This window comes from Ctenopharyngodon idella, chromosome 4 (genome assembly GCF_019924925.1).
Source record: "Ctenopharyngodon idella isolate HZGC_01 chromosome 4, HZGC01, whole genome shotgun sequence".
Lineage (NCBI taxonomy): Eukaryota > Metazoa > Chordata > Actinopteri > Cypriniformes > Xenocyprididae > Ctenopharyngodon > Ctenopharyngodon idella.
The window spans coordinates 11,873,681-11,888,211 of NC_067223.1; the positions used below are offsets into that span (position 1 = coordinate 11,873,681).

The 14,531-nt window shown below is 36.0% G+C and overlaps 1 protein-coding gene across 3 annotated transcripts in view; it reads left to right on the top strand.

Annotated features, from left to right (window-relative positions):
* dock4b (dedicator of cytokinesis 4b) overlaps positions 1-14,531 on the top strand; it is a 92,987-nt gene that overhangs the window by 18,156 nt on the left and 60,300 nt on the right. For all 3 annotated transcript variants that reach the window (XM_051890990.1, XM_051890987.1, XM_051890989.1), the window contains exons 2-6: positions 9,812-9,895; positions 12,660-12,700; positions 12,897-12,952; positions 13,581-13,677; positions 13,927-14,075. In XM_051890990.1, coding sequence (XP_051746950.1) covers positions 9,812-9,895; positions 12,660-12,700; positions 12,897-12,952; positions 13,581-13,677; positions 13,927-14,075 — 427 coding nt within the window. The remainder of the gene's footprint in view (positions 1-9,811; positions 9,896-12,659; positions 12,701-12,896; positions 12,953-13,580; positions 13,678-13,926; positions 14,076-14,531) is intronic.

Consider the following 14,531-nt stretch of genomic DNA (forward strand, 5'->3'; position numbering starts at 1 on the left):
ATAATGACTGTGTATGACAATGATGATATGTGGATTCCTTCCTCTGGTTAGTGTGCATGTTAACAGCTCAAGGCAGTATGGGGGATTTAATGAGAGACAAAACAGATGAGGGCGACTGATGCGGTCTGTGTTCTCTTTCACAACTCTGTTTGGGTGTGGTTGTCGCTATGGTTCATAGATGAATGTGTGTCAAACAAGGTCACCACGGCGGTGGAAATGATTCTGGTCATCGTAAAACATTTATTATGCCAGAAAGACTGGTTTGTCCAATGTCGAAGGCCACATGAAAGCTGAATGTATAGAAGCAGTTCATGAAGCACAGCTTGATCGATTTAAACCTTTTACTTTTCAGCGTTCCCTTGGTAAACAAGCCTCAAAAGCTGTTGTCTGGTGCAGAAAGCCTGTAAACACTAGACAAGTCATGTGACTGTCAGTACTGGGGATATGAAAGGGAGTTTGTGGCCTCTGGAGCGTCCTGGTCCTGAGGCAAGAGTCTCAACTGGAGAAAAATTTCTTCGGGCTGCCACAGTTTGAGGTTGATCTTATTCATTATTTTAGTCTTGCCACATGCTTTTAGGAATCAAATAAGATTTTTATTTTATTTTATTTTATTTTATTTTATTTTATTTTATTTTATTTTATTTTATTTTATTTTATTTTATTTTATTTTATTTTATTATTTTATTTTTATTTTATTTTATTAGGAATCAAATAAGATTTTTATTTTATTTTTCATTTTTTATTTTTATTTTATTAGGAATTAAATAAGATTTTTATTTTATTTTTATTTTTCATTTTTTATTCTTTTATTTAGTTTTTTATTTTATTAGGAATCAAATAAGATTTTTATTTTATTTTTTTTCATTTCATTTTTTTATTTTTATTTTATTTTATTTTATTAGGAATCAAATAAGATTTTTATTTTATTTTTCATTTTTTATTATATTTTTATCTTTCATTTTATTTATTTATTTATTTATTTTTTTATTATTATGCAATATGACCCTTTAATTCATCAGACTAATGTTGAAAGGAAGTATTGATTATTTGTTATTTACAGTTCTGGGAATGTTTAGTGAATTTGAAGATGGAGATGCTTATCTATTTGACAGTACCTAATTTTGCAGCTCTCACAATCCCATATCTGTGAAGATGAAGATACGGTTTGCATGCTTTTCCAGCTGTTGTACACAGAGGAAGTGGTTAAGCATGTTGCCTAATGTCTAGTCCTCTAGTTCTGGTGCTAAAGATGGTGATCCAAAATCGGTTTAATCTGTAATTCATGTCTGAGCACATCAGGGTTTTGTACAGCTCTCTTATAAGATAGAGGACAAGGATCAGGAGGATGTTGAGGAAAATAGAAGAATAGAGAAGTGAAACTGAGACTGCTCCTCAATTAGGAACTATATGAAGAAAAATGCATGAGTGATTGGTTATTTGAGGTCTTTGTCAGAGCACAGTGACTAAACATCACGAGAAAAGCACAAATAACAACAGAGGAAAGACAGAGGATTCTACATAGGCTATAGTGAGTTTAGATATGAATCAAGGAAACTCCAGTGTGAAATGGGGATGAATATCCAGCAGTGCTTTTCCAGCCCTAAGTATTTAAAAGCTTTAATCTAACATTACGGCAGCGGATCGCATCGCAATCCCTCCCTCATGTGAGGCGAAAGAAGCAGAGAGCCGATTACGGCACTGAATGAGGTGAAGTGGGCAGCTTAACAAGTCTGACCTATATTCACATTTAATCAGAGTCATATATGATTTACTCTGGCTTGCGGAGACATCGCTCCTTCACTTATAGCGCTTTTAGACTGAAAAAAGCACATTTTACAGCTCCTGCAAGGCGGGCGTCTCTTCAGAATCCAAAATGAAAGATGTGAAAAGCCGAAAGGGAATTTGAGGTTTCGTGATTGACTGTCATTGTAAGAAGTATTTCACTTTCATTCAGGGCAGAAAAATATGATGCACTAGGTGTTCTTCAGATATTTCTGCTTTGAGAGGTACAACGCATACACACAAAACACTCCTTATCTCACGCTTGACTTCTTCTCATCCGTCTGTTTTTGAAGAAAGAGGGGACTCTATGATAATTCTCTTTGTGAGACACCAAATGATATTTCTCTGACCTTTAGATATCTGAAACACCGATAACAGGCAATTCTTAGCCAACGGCCCACACCGAATAGCTTCATTTATTTCTGATAAACCGCCAGAGCAAATCTATTCTTTCAGGTCCATAAATGACACAAACACAATGTGAAGGGAGCGTGTGGTGTCTTTTGAGTGAAGGCACAGCTTACAAAGGTGCCCAAATAAACCTGTCTGGAGGAGGGCTGAGGGGTGTGAAGTCTCAGGAGGGGTGTGACTCAGATTATTGCTAATACCAAAAACGTGTGTGTGTCTCTGTCTGCATCTGTTGTCTGGATGCTGTGAAGCAGTACATGAGCTTCTGACAGACAGACAGACAAACTCGGCTGATTTTTAAGTGTTGTGAAGTTCAAGATTATTATTTTATTGGTAACACAATTTACAATAAGGTTCATTAGTTAACATTAGTTAACTATAGTTAACATGAACTAATAATGAACTGCACTTCTACAGCATTTATTAATCTTTGTGAATGTTAATTTCAACATTTACTAATACATTATTAAAATCAAGAGTTGTATTTGTTAACATTTAGTTAATGCACTGAACTAACATGAACAAACTATGAACAACTATTAACAAAGATTAACAAATGCGTTGCTCATCGTTCATGTTAATACATAAACTAATGTTCACAAATGAACCTTCTTTCTTTTATTTTTTTTATTTAATTTAATTTATTCTTTATTTTATTTTATTATTTTAATTTATTTTATTTGACACTTTATTTAATTTAATTACTTTTACTCATTTCACTCTTTCATTTTATTTTACTTATTTTATTTTATTACATTTTCATTTCATATAGATTTTATTTTTATTCTTGTTTGTTTTATGTTCTTGTTTTGTTTTATTTTTATTTTACTCTTAATTTTATTTAATTTATTTTGTATTTTTTATTATTTCCATCCATCCATCCATCCATCCAATGTTATTTTGTTTTATTACTTTTTTATTTTTTTTATTATATTTAGATTTTATGTTATTTTTATTGTTATTTGTTTTATGTTCTTGTCTTGTTTAATTTTAATGTTTTATTTTACTCTTAATTTTATTTAATTTATTTTGTATTGCATTTTATTTTATGTTTTATTCCATCCATCCATCCATATATATCCTGGGGAAATTTGGATTTAGTCTAGTAAAATCCTTACCTTTCCCTAATTCTAACTACTCTACCCCATCTGCTAACCTTCTCATAGCTCTGTATCAGATATCGACATTGTAATTTCCTCTTGTAGTTTTCAATTAGCCTCACGCCTTCAGATCCATAGCAGACCGAAGGGTTAAGTGTGTTCTAGTGTCAACGTCCAGGCTGAGGAATGTCTAAATGAGCTCATTAATTAACAGACCTGCTCTCTGTCAGCACATGAACCCATCACTTGCATTCACATTACCATCAACAGCGTCTTCCTCTTCAGCAGCTGCGGTAATGAATGATTTCCACAGTGGCCAGTCCTTTGGCACAAGCGTACCAAGAGCCGTGCCAAAGAACCCCGAGCTCCTGTTATGAAGCACAGATGAATTGCTGGTCTGACAGACTGGCGAAAGATTCAGATTCTTACATCATACCGTGTGTGTTACTGTGCGGTTGAGGCTAACAGCGTTGAGATGGCTGTGGTAAGATTCTCTGCATTGCTAAGAAAGAAAAAAGGTTTTTGATTTTGGATGTGGAAGAGCTATTTACATCTGTATCATAAGTAATTTACTGTGGTTGAAAGGCATGTTGGGTTGCGTTCAATTTTCTGGATTGTAATTGCACATCCTTGGTCTCTCAAGTCTTGGAGTGTATCGAATTTAATTGCCTGCTAGTATCACAGGCGATTACATGCCCTAAATCCTGTTTTGTACAAGAAAAAAAAAAAAAAAAAAAATGGTTTTGCTTGTACTAAATGCTTTAGTACATTCTCGCCTAATTGTTTCACAACTTCTTGATCCACCCCAACAAACAAAATATTCCCAGTTTCTGCATAATTTATTCACTCTACGCTGTAGGATGCTCAATGTTTAGACCTAAATGTTGTGTTAATAATTCAGTCTCATTTGGCAACACAGTCACGGACAACACAGAACCCGGTGTACATTTGCATATTAATGTGATAATGAATAATTAATGAATCTAGAGGTTGATTAGCTGTCAGGTTCATGGCTGGATCACAAATCAGTATGGGGCAATGTTGGTTTAAGTGAGGGTAAAAGCACATTAGGGGATCCTTTTGAACAAATTTTGAGTCAACTGCATGTTTACGCTTGGAATAGCATAATTTTTTGGGAGCAGGATGGCTAATGGCCGATATGATGTCTATTTATGCTGTTTGAATGTGTTCTTATAGGGGCTAAAAGAAACAAATGATAAAATATTATAACATGTATGTTATATTATTAAATTATATATTCTAATAGTATTCTAATAGTAATATATAATTGCTTTCATAATGGCTAATGTATATGTTCATATATTTTAGTATAATCATATTCACATATTGACTGTGATTATTTCATATAATAATATATTATTTGATATTTTTTTTAATATATTGGCATTGCCACTAAGAATGAATACTTTGAGCATGTAAAATACGTTTAGGCTACGTTTTGAAACTGTTGTAAATGTAATCCTACTTACAAAATTACCTGCTTTTGGTTAACATGTAATAGTTGTTTTTAAGAAAGTTTTCAGTCATGGTCTCTTTTATAATTGGTTATCACACTGTAACCTTTAATTTTGTCCAGGCACCAAACCATCTGATTCTTCCACACTCCACGCAATAAATCATCTGAGCTCTGTTTCTGTTTCCTGGATGGCTCAGGCACAAGCCTGGAAGCACTGAGGCAGATACACATGTCACTTGGCCAGAACTTGAGCGGCGAGGGTAAACCCATCATCCTGAGCTCTGTGTCGTGCTGTAAAGAGCTTAGACTACCCAACTGTAGCATCACACCCTCCGCAGACCTGAAACCAAGTAGCAGACCTAAACTAGATCTGCAGTTAATCCGTACAAACAGAGTCTTGTGTTGAGTTCTCTATTTTGATGTCTGAGCCTATCCAAAGGGATGAGGCTCGCTGTCTTAAGTCTATGTCAGCCCAGTGGGATTATGGGATGCGAGCGTATGGCGCTCTGCTGAGGATTGGACTGTGTGTTTGTTTCTCTGTCATTTTACCACAATGCACATGCCATCAGTTGAAATTAAAGTTGCTTTGACTTTGCTTCCAACTTAGAAAAGATTTTTAGTAGGGCTAGTCACTGGTACATATTTCACGATTCATTTCTGATTTTGATTCAGATCATTTTAACCCTAAAGGGTCCTTTGGGACAAATTTGGGCAAAATGCATAAATTGATAGTTTTTATTTTATCGAAGATAGTGATATGACCTTTATTTTTACAAAAAATTGGGATCACATCGTGACCGTCGTGCCCAAATTTGTCATAAACCACAGTCATAAACCTTCTTTCCAGTGATATTCTTTTGAGCTCTTTTGTATTGTGTCCCATCTCTCGTTCTGCAGTTTTTTTTTTTTTTTTTTTTTTTCTCCTTATTTTCAAATCTCCCTCTTGCTTGTTCTCTCTCCTCGACTGTCATACGCCCCCTAATGCTGATTGGTTACATGTTTGTTGTTGGTGTTGACCTTTAAGGGCTGCTATACAAAGGGTGCTTGAGGGTTAAAATGTATTCATTTGGATATATCAATTACAGTACATGTCAGCTGTTCATTTCTCTAGTTGGGTATCAAGCTATTAGTGTTGTCAAAAGTACCGACTTCGATACCAAGTCTGAAACTTTGAGTGCTGTTGAGCAGATGCGTAAACATCTCTGATTGGCCATTGCTGTTTTATTGACGTCTTTCTAGAGTTGAAACACTGATTGAGCGATTACATGGCAGTCACATAATACTTTTCTATAAGTTGTATTTTATCTTTCAACATACCTTCTGATGTTCATTCATGTTTAATTTAGTGCTATAAATTAGTAAAGAGAAAGCGATGATCGGCTCACAAAGTGCCTACAGCAATCTGTCATGCCACATTAAAGAGCACAAAACCGGTATTTAATGTTTGAATTTCACAATAAAATTGACAGAATTTGAAAGCCAAGACTAAAAGTATCAAAACACAAATCTTATTGCGATTTATTGGATGAGAGGTGATACAAATAATGTCAAGTGAAGTTTTGTTCATACATAAACAGAAAATAGCATAGACAAAAAGAACGATTCTTGGGATTTAAGAATACAACATGAGGATTGATTAAAATCAATATTTTCATCCCAGTCTTAATTTTTAGGCATCATACACACATGACAAAGACTCCTTCCACAGTGTGCAAAATGATGCAACCTAATAAAATATATTTTAGGACAAAAATTTTGGACCTTCAAGTCTGTTTGATCTTCACTTTAGTATAACCACTGTCAGATACAGTTCCTCATGATTAGTAGTGTGCAAATGCATTCAGAGATGATTACAGATGATTTTCGAGACACTATGGGCTGGTGTCCCAAACACAGAGATTAGGGGTAGTGCTAAAAAGGATTTTCAGTGCAGAATTACTGATGAGATTGTAATTTAGTTCCAGGGTTAATCTGTGTCTGGGAATCTGGCACTCTACTATAAATATGGATTTAGTTATAAATGTTGTGAAATATTACAGTTCATGTTTTCAATTAATAATTTGTGTCAACAACATATTGAGTTAAAGCAAAGAGTAATTTAATTCTGGATTTGACAGAGTTTGGCATCAAATCTTTAAAAAGATACTATTTTATTTGAGGCACTTGGTTGCAAGTACACTAGATATCCATGAGCAGAACTGTATTACTTTGCTTTTTGATTTATGGCTGTGACAGTTATCAGTTTTGGACTAACAACTCCTCATACATCCAATAAAAATCATCTTGCGTCCAGCTGGTTAAAAGCAAAAATGTTTAAGAAAAGTAAAGCTGCTTCTAGTAAAAGCATCAGAAACCTTTTTAATTGATGTGTTATCATTTTATGCAGTGGCAATTATACATTAACTGTGTCCAAATACTTTTTCTGGTCACTGTGGTTGTGCTTTTGAAAGCTTGATTGCCATGTCATTTTAATATTGGTAGTTCACCTTTTTGGAGAGGTAAGGGTATCTCTCTTCTTCACATTCTTGCTCATTCTCTTTCTTCAGGTAATTAAAAACCACTGAAAGTATTTTTCGGTCACTGAACACGTTTGAGCCTCTTTGGCGACGCTCCAGATCAGTTAACAGCTGCCGTACAGTTACCGGGGAAGGATTTGAGCTCTGTCAAGGACTCCACATCCAAGCTGAATAATTTAATGTGCTGCTGCCGAAAACCTGTATAATTAATTCATTGGACCTACTTTGTTATTTTGGTTTCCAAATTTTAAAGTCAAATCACACAGATAGGATGCAGCTGACTTCAAAACTCAGGGACATGAAACTTGGGTTGTGAGGCTTTTTGGATGAACAGAAGTTTTGGACATTGAGATTGTGATCGGATGAGTGTTTCAAAGAGATGCACTGAACTCAAGGATGGTTCTAGTTTGTAATTCTGAGTCAAAATATTCTGTTAGATCCAGGCTTTACAATTTTAGTGGTTCAGTGCACCGTATTTACAATTGCATGATAAAACATTAATGTGAACTGTATATTGTACATTTCCCGAGGAAAATATAAGTGATGTGCAAAACTCCTCTTGAGTGGTTGCCAAGTTGTTGCGATGCTGTTGCTAGGGTATTCCGGGTGTTTATATGGGAATTGTAAGGAATTATGGACCCTCAATTCCTTTGATTCACAAAAAAAAAAAAAAAACCCTACTAAGACTCATTTAATAGGATTAGATTGCTTTAGTCATGTTGTATGTTTTTGATTCACTAAAAAGAATCAACTCATAGGAGTCATTTGTTTTGGGAGTCTGTTACATTTGTATGTACACTTCTGGCACTGTATGTTTTTGGTTCACTAAAAGAACTAAGTCGACCAACTCATTAGACTCATTCAATTGGCGATTAGACTACACTGTTCATGTTGAATGTTTAAGATTCACTAACAAGAACCGACTCAGAGTTATTCTTTTGGGAATCACTTGGGCTGCACTGATTGCACTTGTTTTTGATTCACTAAAATCAACCCATTAAAGTCATTCTTTTTGGAATCGGTTGGGAGTCATTTATTTGGGAATCAGTTTGGAATACACTGGGCGCACTGTATGTTTTTGGTTCACTAAAAGAACTAAGTCGACCAACTCGTTAGACTCATTCATTTGGCGATTGGATTACATTGGTCATGTTTTTTTTTTTTTTTTTTTTTTGATTCACTAAAAAGAAGTCCACTCATAGAATTTGATTGCACTTTGTTTGTGATTCACTGAACAGAATTGACTCATAGGACTAATTCTTTTGGGAATCGTTGGAATGAACTCATTGTACTGTATGTTTTTGATTCACCAAAAAGAATCAATTCATAGGTGTCATTCTTAGAATCAGTTGGACTACACTGATTTTACTTTGTTTTTTTGATTCTCTAAGAACAACTGACTCCAATGAATCATTTGATCGGGAATTTGTGAGTATTTCTGGGTGCTCTGTGCATCTTACGATCACTTTTTATCATCATTTAAAGACATACAACACAAAGACACAGAGGTTTTCAATTAGGTCAGAGCCTCTTTGTGAGTATCCCATAAAACTATGAAATCCACTCTACAAATCATCTCTGGATTCATCCCAGGCAGGTGAGATAACCTGATTTAACACACCTTATCCCATAATCCCCTGTGAGTGGAGTGGGCAATGATGACATCATTATAATAGATATGAGAGCTGTCATGATGTTTGTATGAGGAACGCTGATTGCAAGACCTCTGCAGCCTCTTTTGTCTCTTTTTTTTTTTTTTTTTTTGTCAGCTTTCAGTCTGTCACTTCTTCTTTTCTACTTGCATGTCTCTCACCATCGTTTAGTCCCCATATTCTTGATTTCTGCTCTATTTCTTTACTTTTCTTGGCTCGGGGAGCCTTGACTTCAAAGGCTCTTAGCGTACGTGCTAATCAAAGCGAGTCTCCTCAGGTGAGCCTCTCTATTGAGCGCTTAAGGAAGAAAGACACGTCACTTTTATTAAACCTTCTCACATTGCTGAACTTAGGAGCAAATCAGGCAACCCTGCCCTTATGAGCTTAAGCTGAGGTCACGTTATGCTTTGAGCATCTGAAATGACTTCATACCCCACAACACTGCAAAAAAGTCTTTTGGGTTTGTGCGCTCTTTGAATTCAGCCATAAAGGTCAATCTTTGACGTTTACATCTTCTGTTAGTAAAATGTCTTTGCACTATGCAAATTTGCTGAACTTCAAATTTGGTTAGCTGACCAAATGTGTATGAATAGAGTGTATTTTTTTTTTTTCCCTCAGTGTTCTCTTGATTAAATTCATTATATATAGTTTATACATAGTTATTTTAGTATCAAGTTAAAGTGCAGTAAACAATTTCTGAGAAACGCTGTTGATATTTGAAATCAACCCAAATAAACACACCCCTCCCTTTATTATACATCAAAAAAGTGATCTGATTATGTAATGCATATTACTTGTAATGCATTATCCCCAATACTGACACTGGAAAAGACTGAGAAGTTATCATTAATTGATTGTCATTCTTTTGTGTTGCAGTGCTGGCCAGTTTCCGAGGAACAGTACAGCATGGCTTGCCTTTGGAAATCGGTGACACGGTGCAGATCCTGGAGAAATGTGAAGGTAAATGAGTGCTGATGCAAGCCACTTTCCTCAAAACCATCTTTTACATTTATTTCATTAGTATAAAACTCATCTTAGTGTTCACACCAGTTTGGCCCTGCTTAAATTGCAAAATGGACAATGCAGGTCTGTTACTTACATAAGATGGTTATTGTTGCAGGTAGACTAACTTGCCAAGCATGAAAGTGCCCAAAACAAACATTATATTGGTAATTCAGTGACGGTGTTAACTGGGCATTTAAGCTGAGCAGCTTATTTAAACTGTTTTAGCTGGTATAGGCTCTTTTTTTCATTTTAGCAGGGCTGCTTGAGGATAATGTTGCCATGCTTGACCGGGAGCTTCCCTACCCAAAAGACCAACAGTTGGTCTCCAGCATATGTTGTTTTGGATGATGGTGTGATTTGTTCTTACCAGGCTTCTTAACTAGCTTAACCAGCAGGACTTCTTTATCAGACTAGCTTTACCAGGAAGTCTATTTAGGTTGAACAGCTTCATCTGCTAAATAGGGCTACAACTAACAATTATTTTGATATTTGACTAATAAACAATTAATCGACTGTTAATGCAACTATTAATCAACAACTTTTGCCTTGACTTAAAGGGTTAGTTCATCCAAAAATGAAAATTCTGTCATTAATTACTCACCCTCATGTCGTTCCAAACCTGTAAGACCTTCATTCATCTTTGGAACACAAATTAAGATATTTTTCATGAAATCCGAGAGGTATCTGACTCGTCCATAGACAGCAATTTAACTACCACTTTCAAGGTCCAGAAAGGTACTAAAGATGTCGTTAAAACGGTCCACGTGACTGCAGTGGTTCAACCTTAATTTTATAAAGTGACGAGAATAGTTTAAATTGTGTGTGTGTGTGTGTGTGTGTGTGTGTGTTTATGTATGTGTGTACGTAAATATATGGGAAACCAGCTATAACCAGTCTAAATAAACTAGCGTGGCAAGTCATTCTAGTCAAAGATGGCCTTTTAATCGGGGTTGGCTTGAATTGATAAACTGCTGACACAGACACCTGTACCACCTCTGAAACGGCAGGATTTGAAACCATTCTTTTTTTGTGACCCACACTCGACTCCTTCGTTTCCTGTTTCCACCCTTTGAAGACACACTCCTTTGTTCTCTAGGTGCATGCGCTTCCTGTTTTTTTGAGTAAGAGAACCGGTTTCGGTTGGAGAACACCCAGTAACATTGTGAAGGAGAATCTTACATAGTAGATATGAAACTACATAATCATTAGTTCCTGACTGACTGGAGGTGATAATCATCAGATGAGGGGTCATGTTTCTAAATTCAGCTGCTATTACACTCTTTACCATAAGTGCAGAGGCGATGCAAGCCCCCTGTTTTTCACACCTTCAAACTGAGCTTCTCGGCTTTTTGCCAGGAAGCACAGTTTATGGGTGGGTTTGCAGTGGGCAGAAAGATCATCTCCAGCACTGATGAACAGATCTGCTGTACTGGGTCAGTGAGTCAAAGTGAAGCTGAGGTTGAAAGTAACTTCAAATCATTGCTTAGTCTCAGTGCACTCTTAGAAGAGAAGGTTCTATATAGACCCTTAAGGTTCTGTCAGGCACTTCATATATATAGATCCTTTTAGGGATTTAATTTTAATCAGTTATTTTTGTAGTTAAATTGTATGAATTGAGCAGCTCGTAAACATTCTTTATCACTAGAAGAACTTAAGACATATCTCCTTGTATCGAACCTTTTGGCCTAAAGGGTTCTTTGAACCCCCAAAAGATTCTTTAAAACTCCATTTCTCTAAAGGCAAGAAATCACCTCAGTTTTGAACATTCTGGATGAGTGTAGAATGCTGCTAGCACTATAAGCTAACGTGCTGGCGGTGTTTCCGATTAATGGTAAGCTAACTGTTTACAGACCTTAAAATTAGCAGTTAAAATCTCACCTCCAGTTCTCGCCGAAGAACAGACAATATCCATTTTGTTCACATCCGCTTCCACATGAGATCACATGAGGTGCTCCCTCTGGCATGATAATCATAATAATATCTTGTCTTGTAGTTTGTGATGCACCACGATTTTCAAATCTTGTAGTGTGGGCATGTTTGGGATTTGCGAGAAGACAATCTGTAATTGCAAAAAGTGATGCAAAAAAAAACGGCCTGAACGAGGTGGTTTCAGCCCACTTGACAATTTACTCCGGTGAGAAAGCAATACGACCTAACGGACTAACAAACCAGGCCATATTACATGAAAGGAAACAGTGTTTGTTTTGCTAATACCTCTCAAAATGAATCCTGGAGCTAACCTGAAGCAAAGACGAAGTGAAATGCCTAATTGTAAATTGGTCGGATTATCATATTTCAGAATAATGGTCAAAAACACATAAAAATACTGAAGTGTCTTAAAGAAATAGTCTTTAATCGTCTGATTTAATCCTGACGGATGGCCGTGATAAAATGTGTTTAGAGTCATGTGTTGTACATGGTACATCTTCGGCAATTGCCATTTTGTTTCTTTAGATATATGGTTTGATGTTTGAGATATCCATATCTGACTTTCAATTTTAATAAACACACACACAGATCCAAAGTCTTTCAAATGCACTACTTATGTAAATCCATGCATTTGCACATTCTTAACTCATTTTAAGAGAACATTTTCAACATTTACTTACTGTGTTTTGTTAGAAAACGTCCTATGAAAAGAACTTTCATGAAAAGGCTTAGTCGAGAAACATTAGGCCGATATTAAAGATGAAAGTCACAGAAATGTTTTGTGTTTCAGGTTGGTACAGAGGATTCGTCCTCAAGAACCCGAATGCCAGGGTAAGCAACTGTTTCTTTGTCTTTTATCAAGTCTGTCAGTGTCGGATGCTATTTTCAGTTACTGAAATATCACAGCAACACCGTCAGACGAAACGCATGGATCAAAGCCAGTCTTTTTATTTCTGTTTGTTTGTTCCCTTGATTATTAGTAGACTTTATTTTGGTTTGTTAATCTGTTACCTTTCTTTCTTTTTAGGGTATTTTCCCATGCAACTACATTCATCTGAAGAATGCGCATATCAAGAATAAGGGGTGAGTTGAAGGAAAGGACGGTGAACATTTAGACCCTCTGAATAGCTGAGTATTCAGCTTGATTAATCTATACTAGCAGATATCAGCATCTCCGTATAAATGCAAACATGCTCATTTTACACATCTGTTCGCTATTGTTACTGCAATAAAGCCATCTTAACCTCCAGTTTGTGTCTGCAAAAAAAAGTAATTCCAGTGACGTTTGTGTTGCACAACTAAACAGTCTGTTTTCACATGATTTGATTTGTATTTTTCAATGAGAAAACATTCAATTGAAGTATTAGATTGACAGTGTGTTAGCTTGATTACCTGTGAGAACTCATTTAATTCATACATATCTGGCAATGTTATGTTTTACCTACTTCTGTATTCTGCATCCGTGCAATATAAGCAAAGTTTGGTTTTCTAGTTTTTATGACTTTTTTTATATTGGTGTATGGATATCTGAGACTGGGCTGCCTGAACATAATGCTAAATAAATGTAGCAACAGCGAACAGAAGGAAAACGCCAGCGCTCCACTATACATCTGCTATTTCCTTTGATTAACGCACAGTATAACAAGCGGAGAGCCAGATGAGGTGTATCTCATATCTGTTGCACTGTGTGCCGCCCACATTTGACTCACAGGCAGTTTGAGACGGTGGTGCCGACTGAAGACTCTGTCATTACGGAGATGACGTCCACCCTCAGGGACTGGGGCGCCATGTGGAAGCAGCTCTTTGTGGTAAATACTGTTTGGGCAAACACAGCAGTCCACCCACAGCCAGACACTGGCTACGTGAACTCTGCGTGCACAGATGCTGATGGGCGGAATATATTATTTGTATTTCAGCTGTTGATGCGAGGGAAACTGTTTTTGAATTATTTTTACACCAGATCATTATATTTCAGTGGTGCAGCAATATAGCCTATTATTAAAGCTGCAACTTCAACATTTCAGTTGCGCTTTCCTTCCCTGTTGTTTACCCCATAGAAAAATGAAGGAGATCTGTTTCACAGACTGTGGCATGTGATGAATGAGATTTTGGACCTTAGGCGGCAGGTTTTGGTTGGTCACCTGACTCACGACCGCATGAGGGATGTCAAACAGCACATCACGGCACGTCTGGACTGGGGCAATGAGTGAGTACCACGTCACCTGTGTGATGTAATAAAGTGACAGGTTGGATCTCAAAACACCCGTCATGAATATGTTCAGGTCATATTTCACACAAATATGAAAGAAAAATGAGAATTACATTTTATTTTGCATGAACAAAATGAAGTATTAAAGTATTTTTTTAGACAATTAACCATACTTGGATTAAAATTCTCTTTACTGAAATTCCCCCCAAATTGTCATTGTTACCACAATTTAAAAAAAGTCATTATTTATGAATACTTATAAGTATTAATTTCCCTTCTGTCTGTAAGATTGTCTAATGTTTTTGAAAGTTTCTTATACTCACCAAGGCTGCATACAGTAAAAAATACAGTTAAAACAGCAATATTTTGAAATTAATTAAAATACGAGTTTTCTATTGTAATATATTACATATACATACATATATAAACATGATCCTTTAGAAATCATTCTAA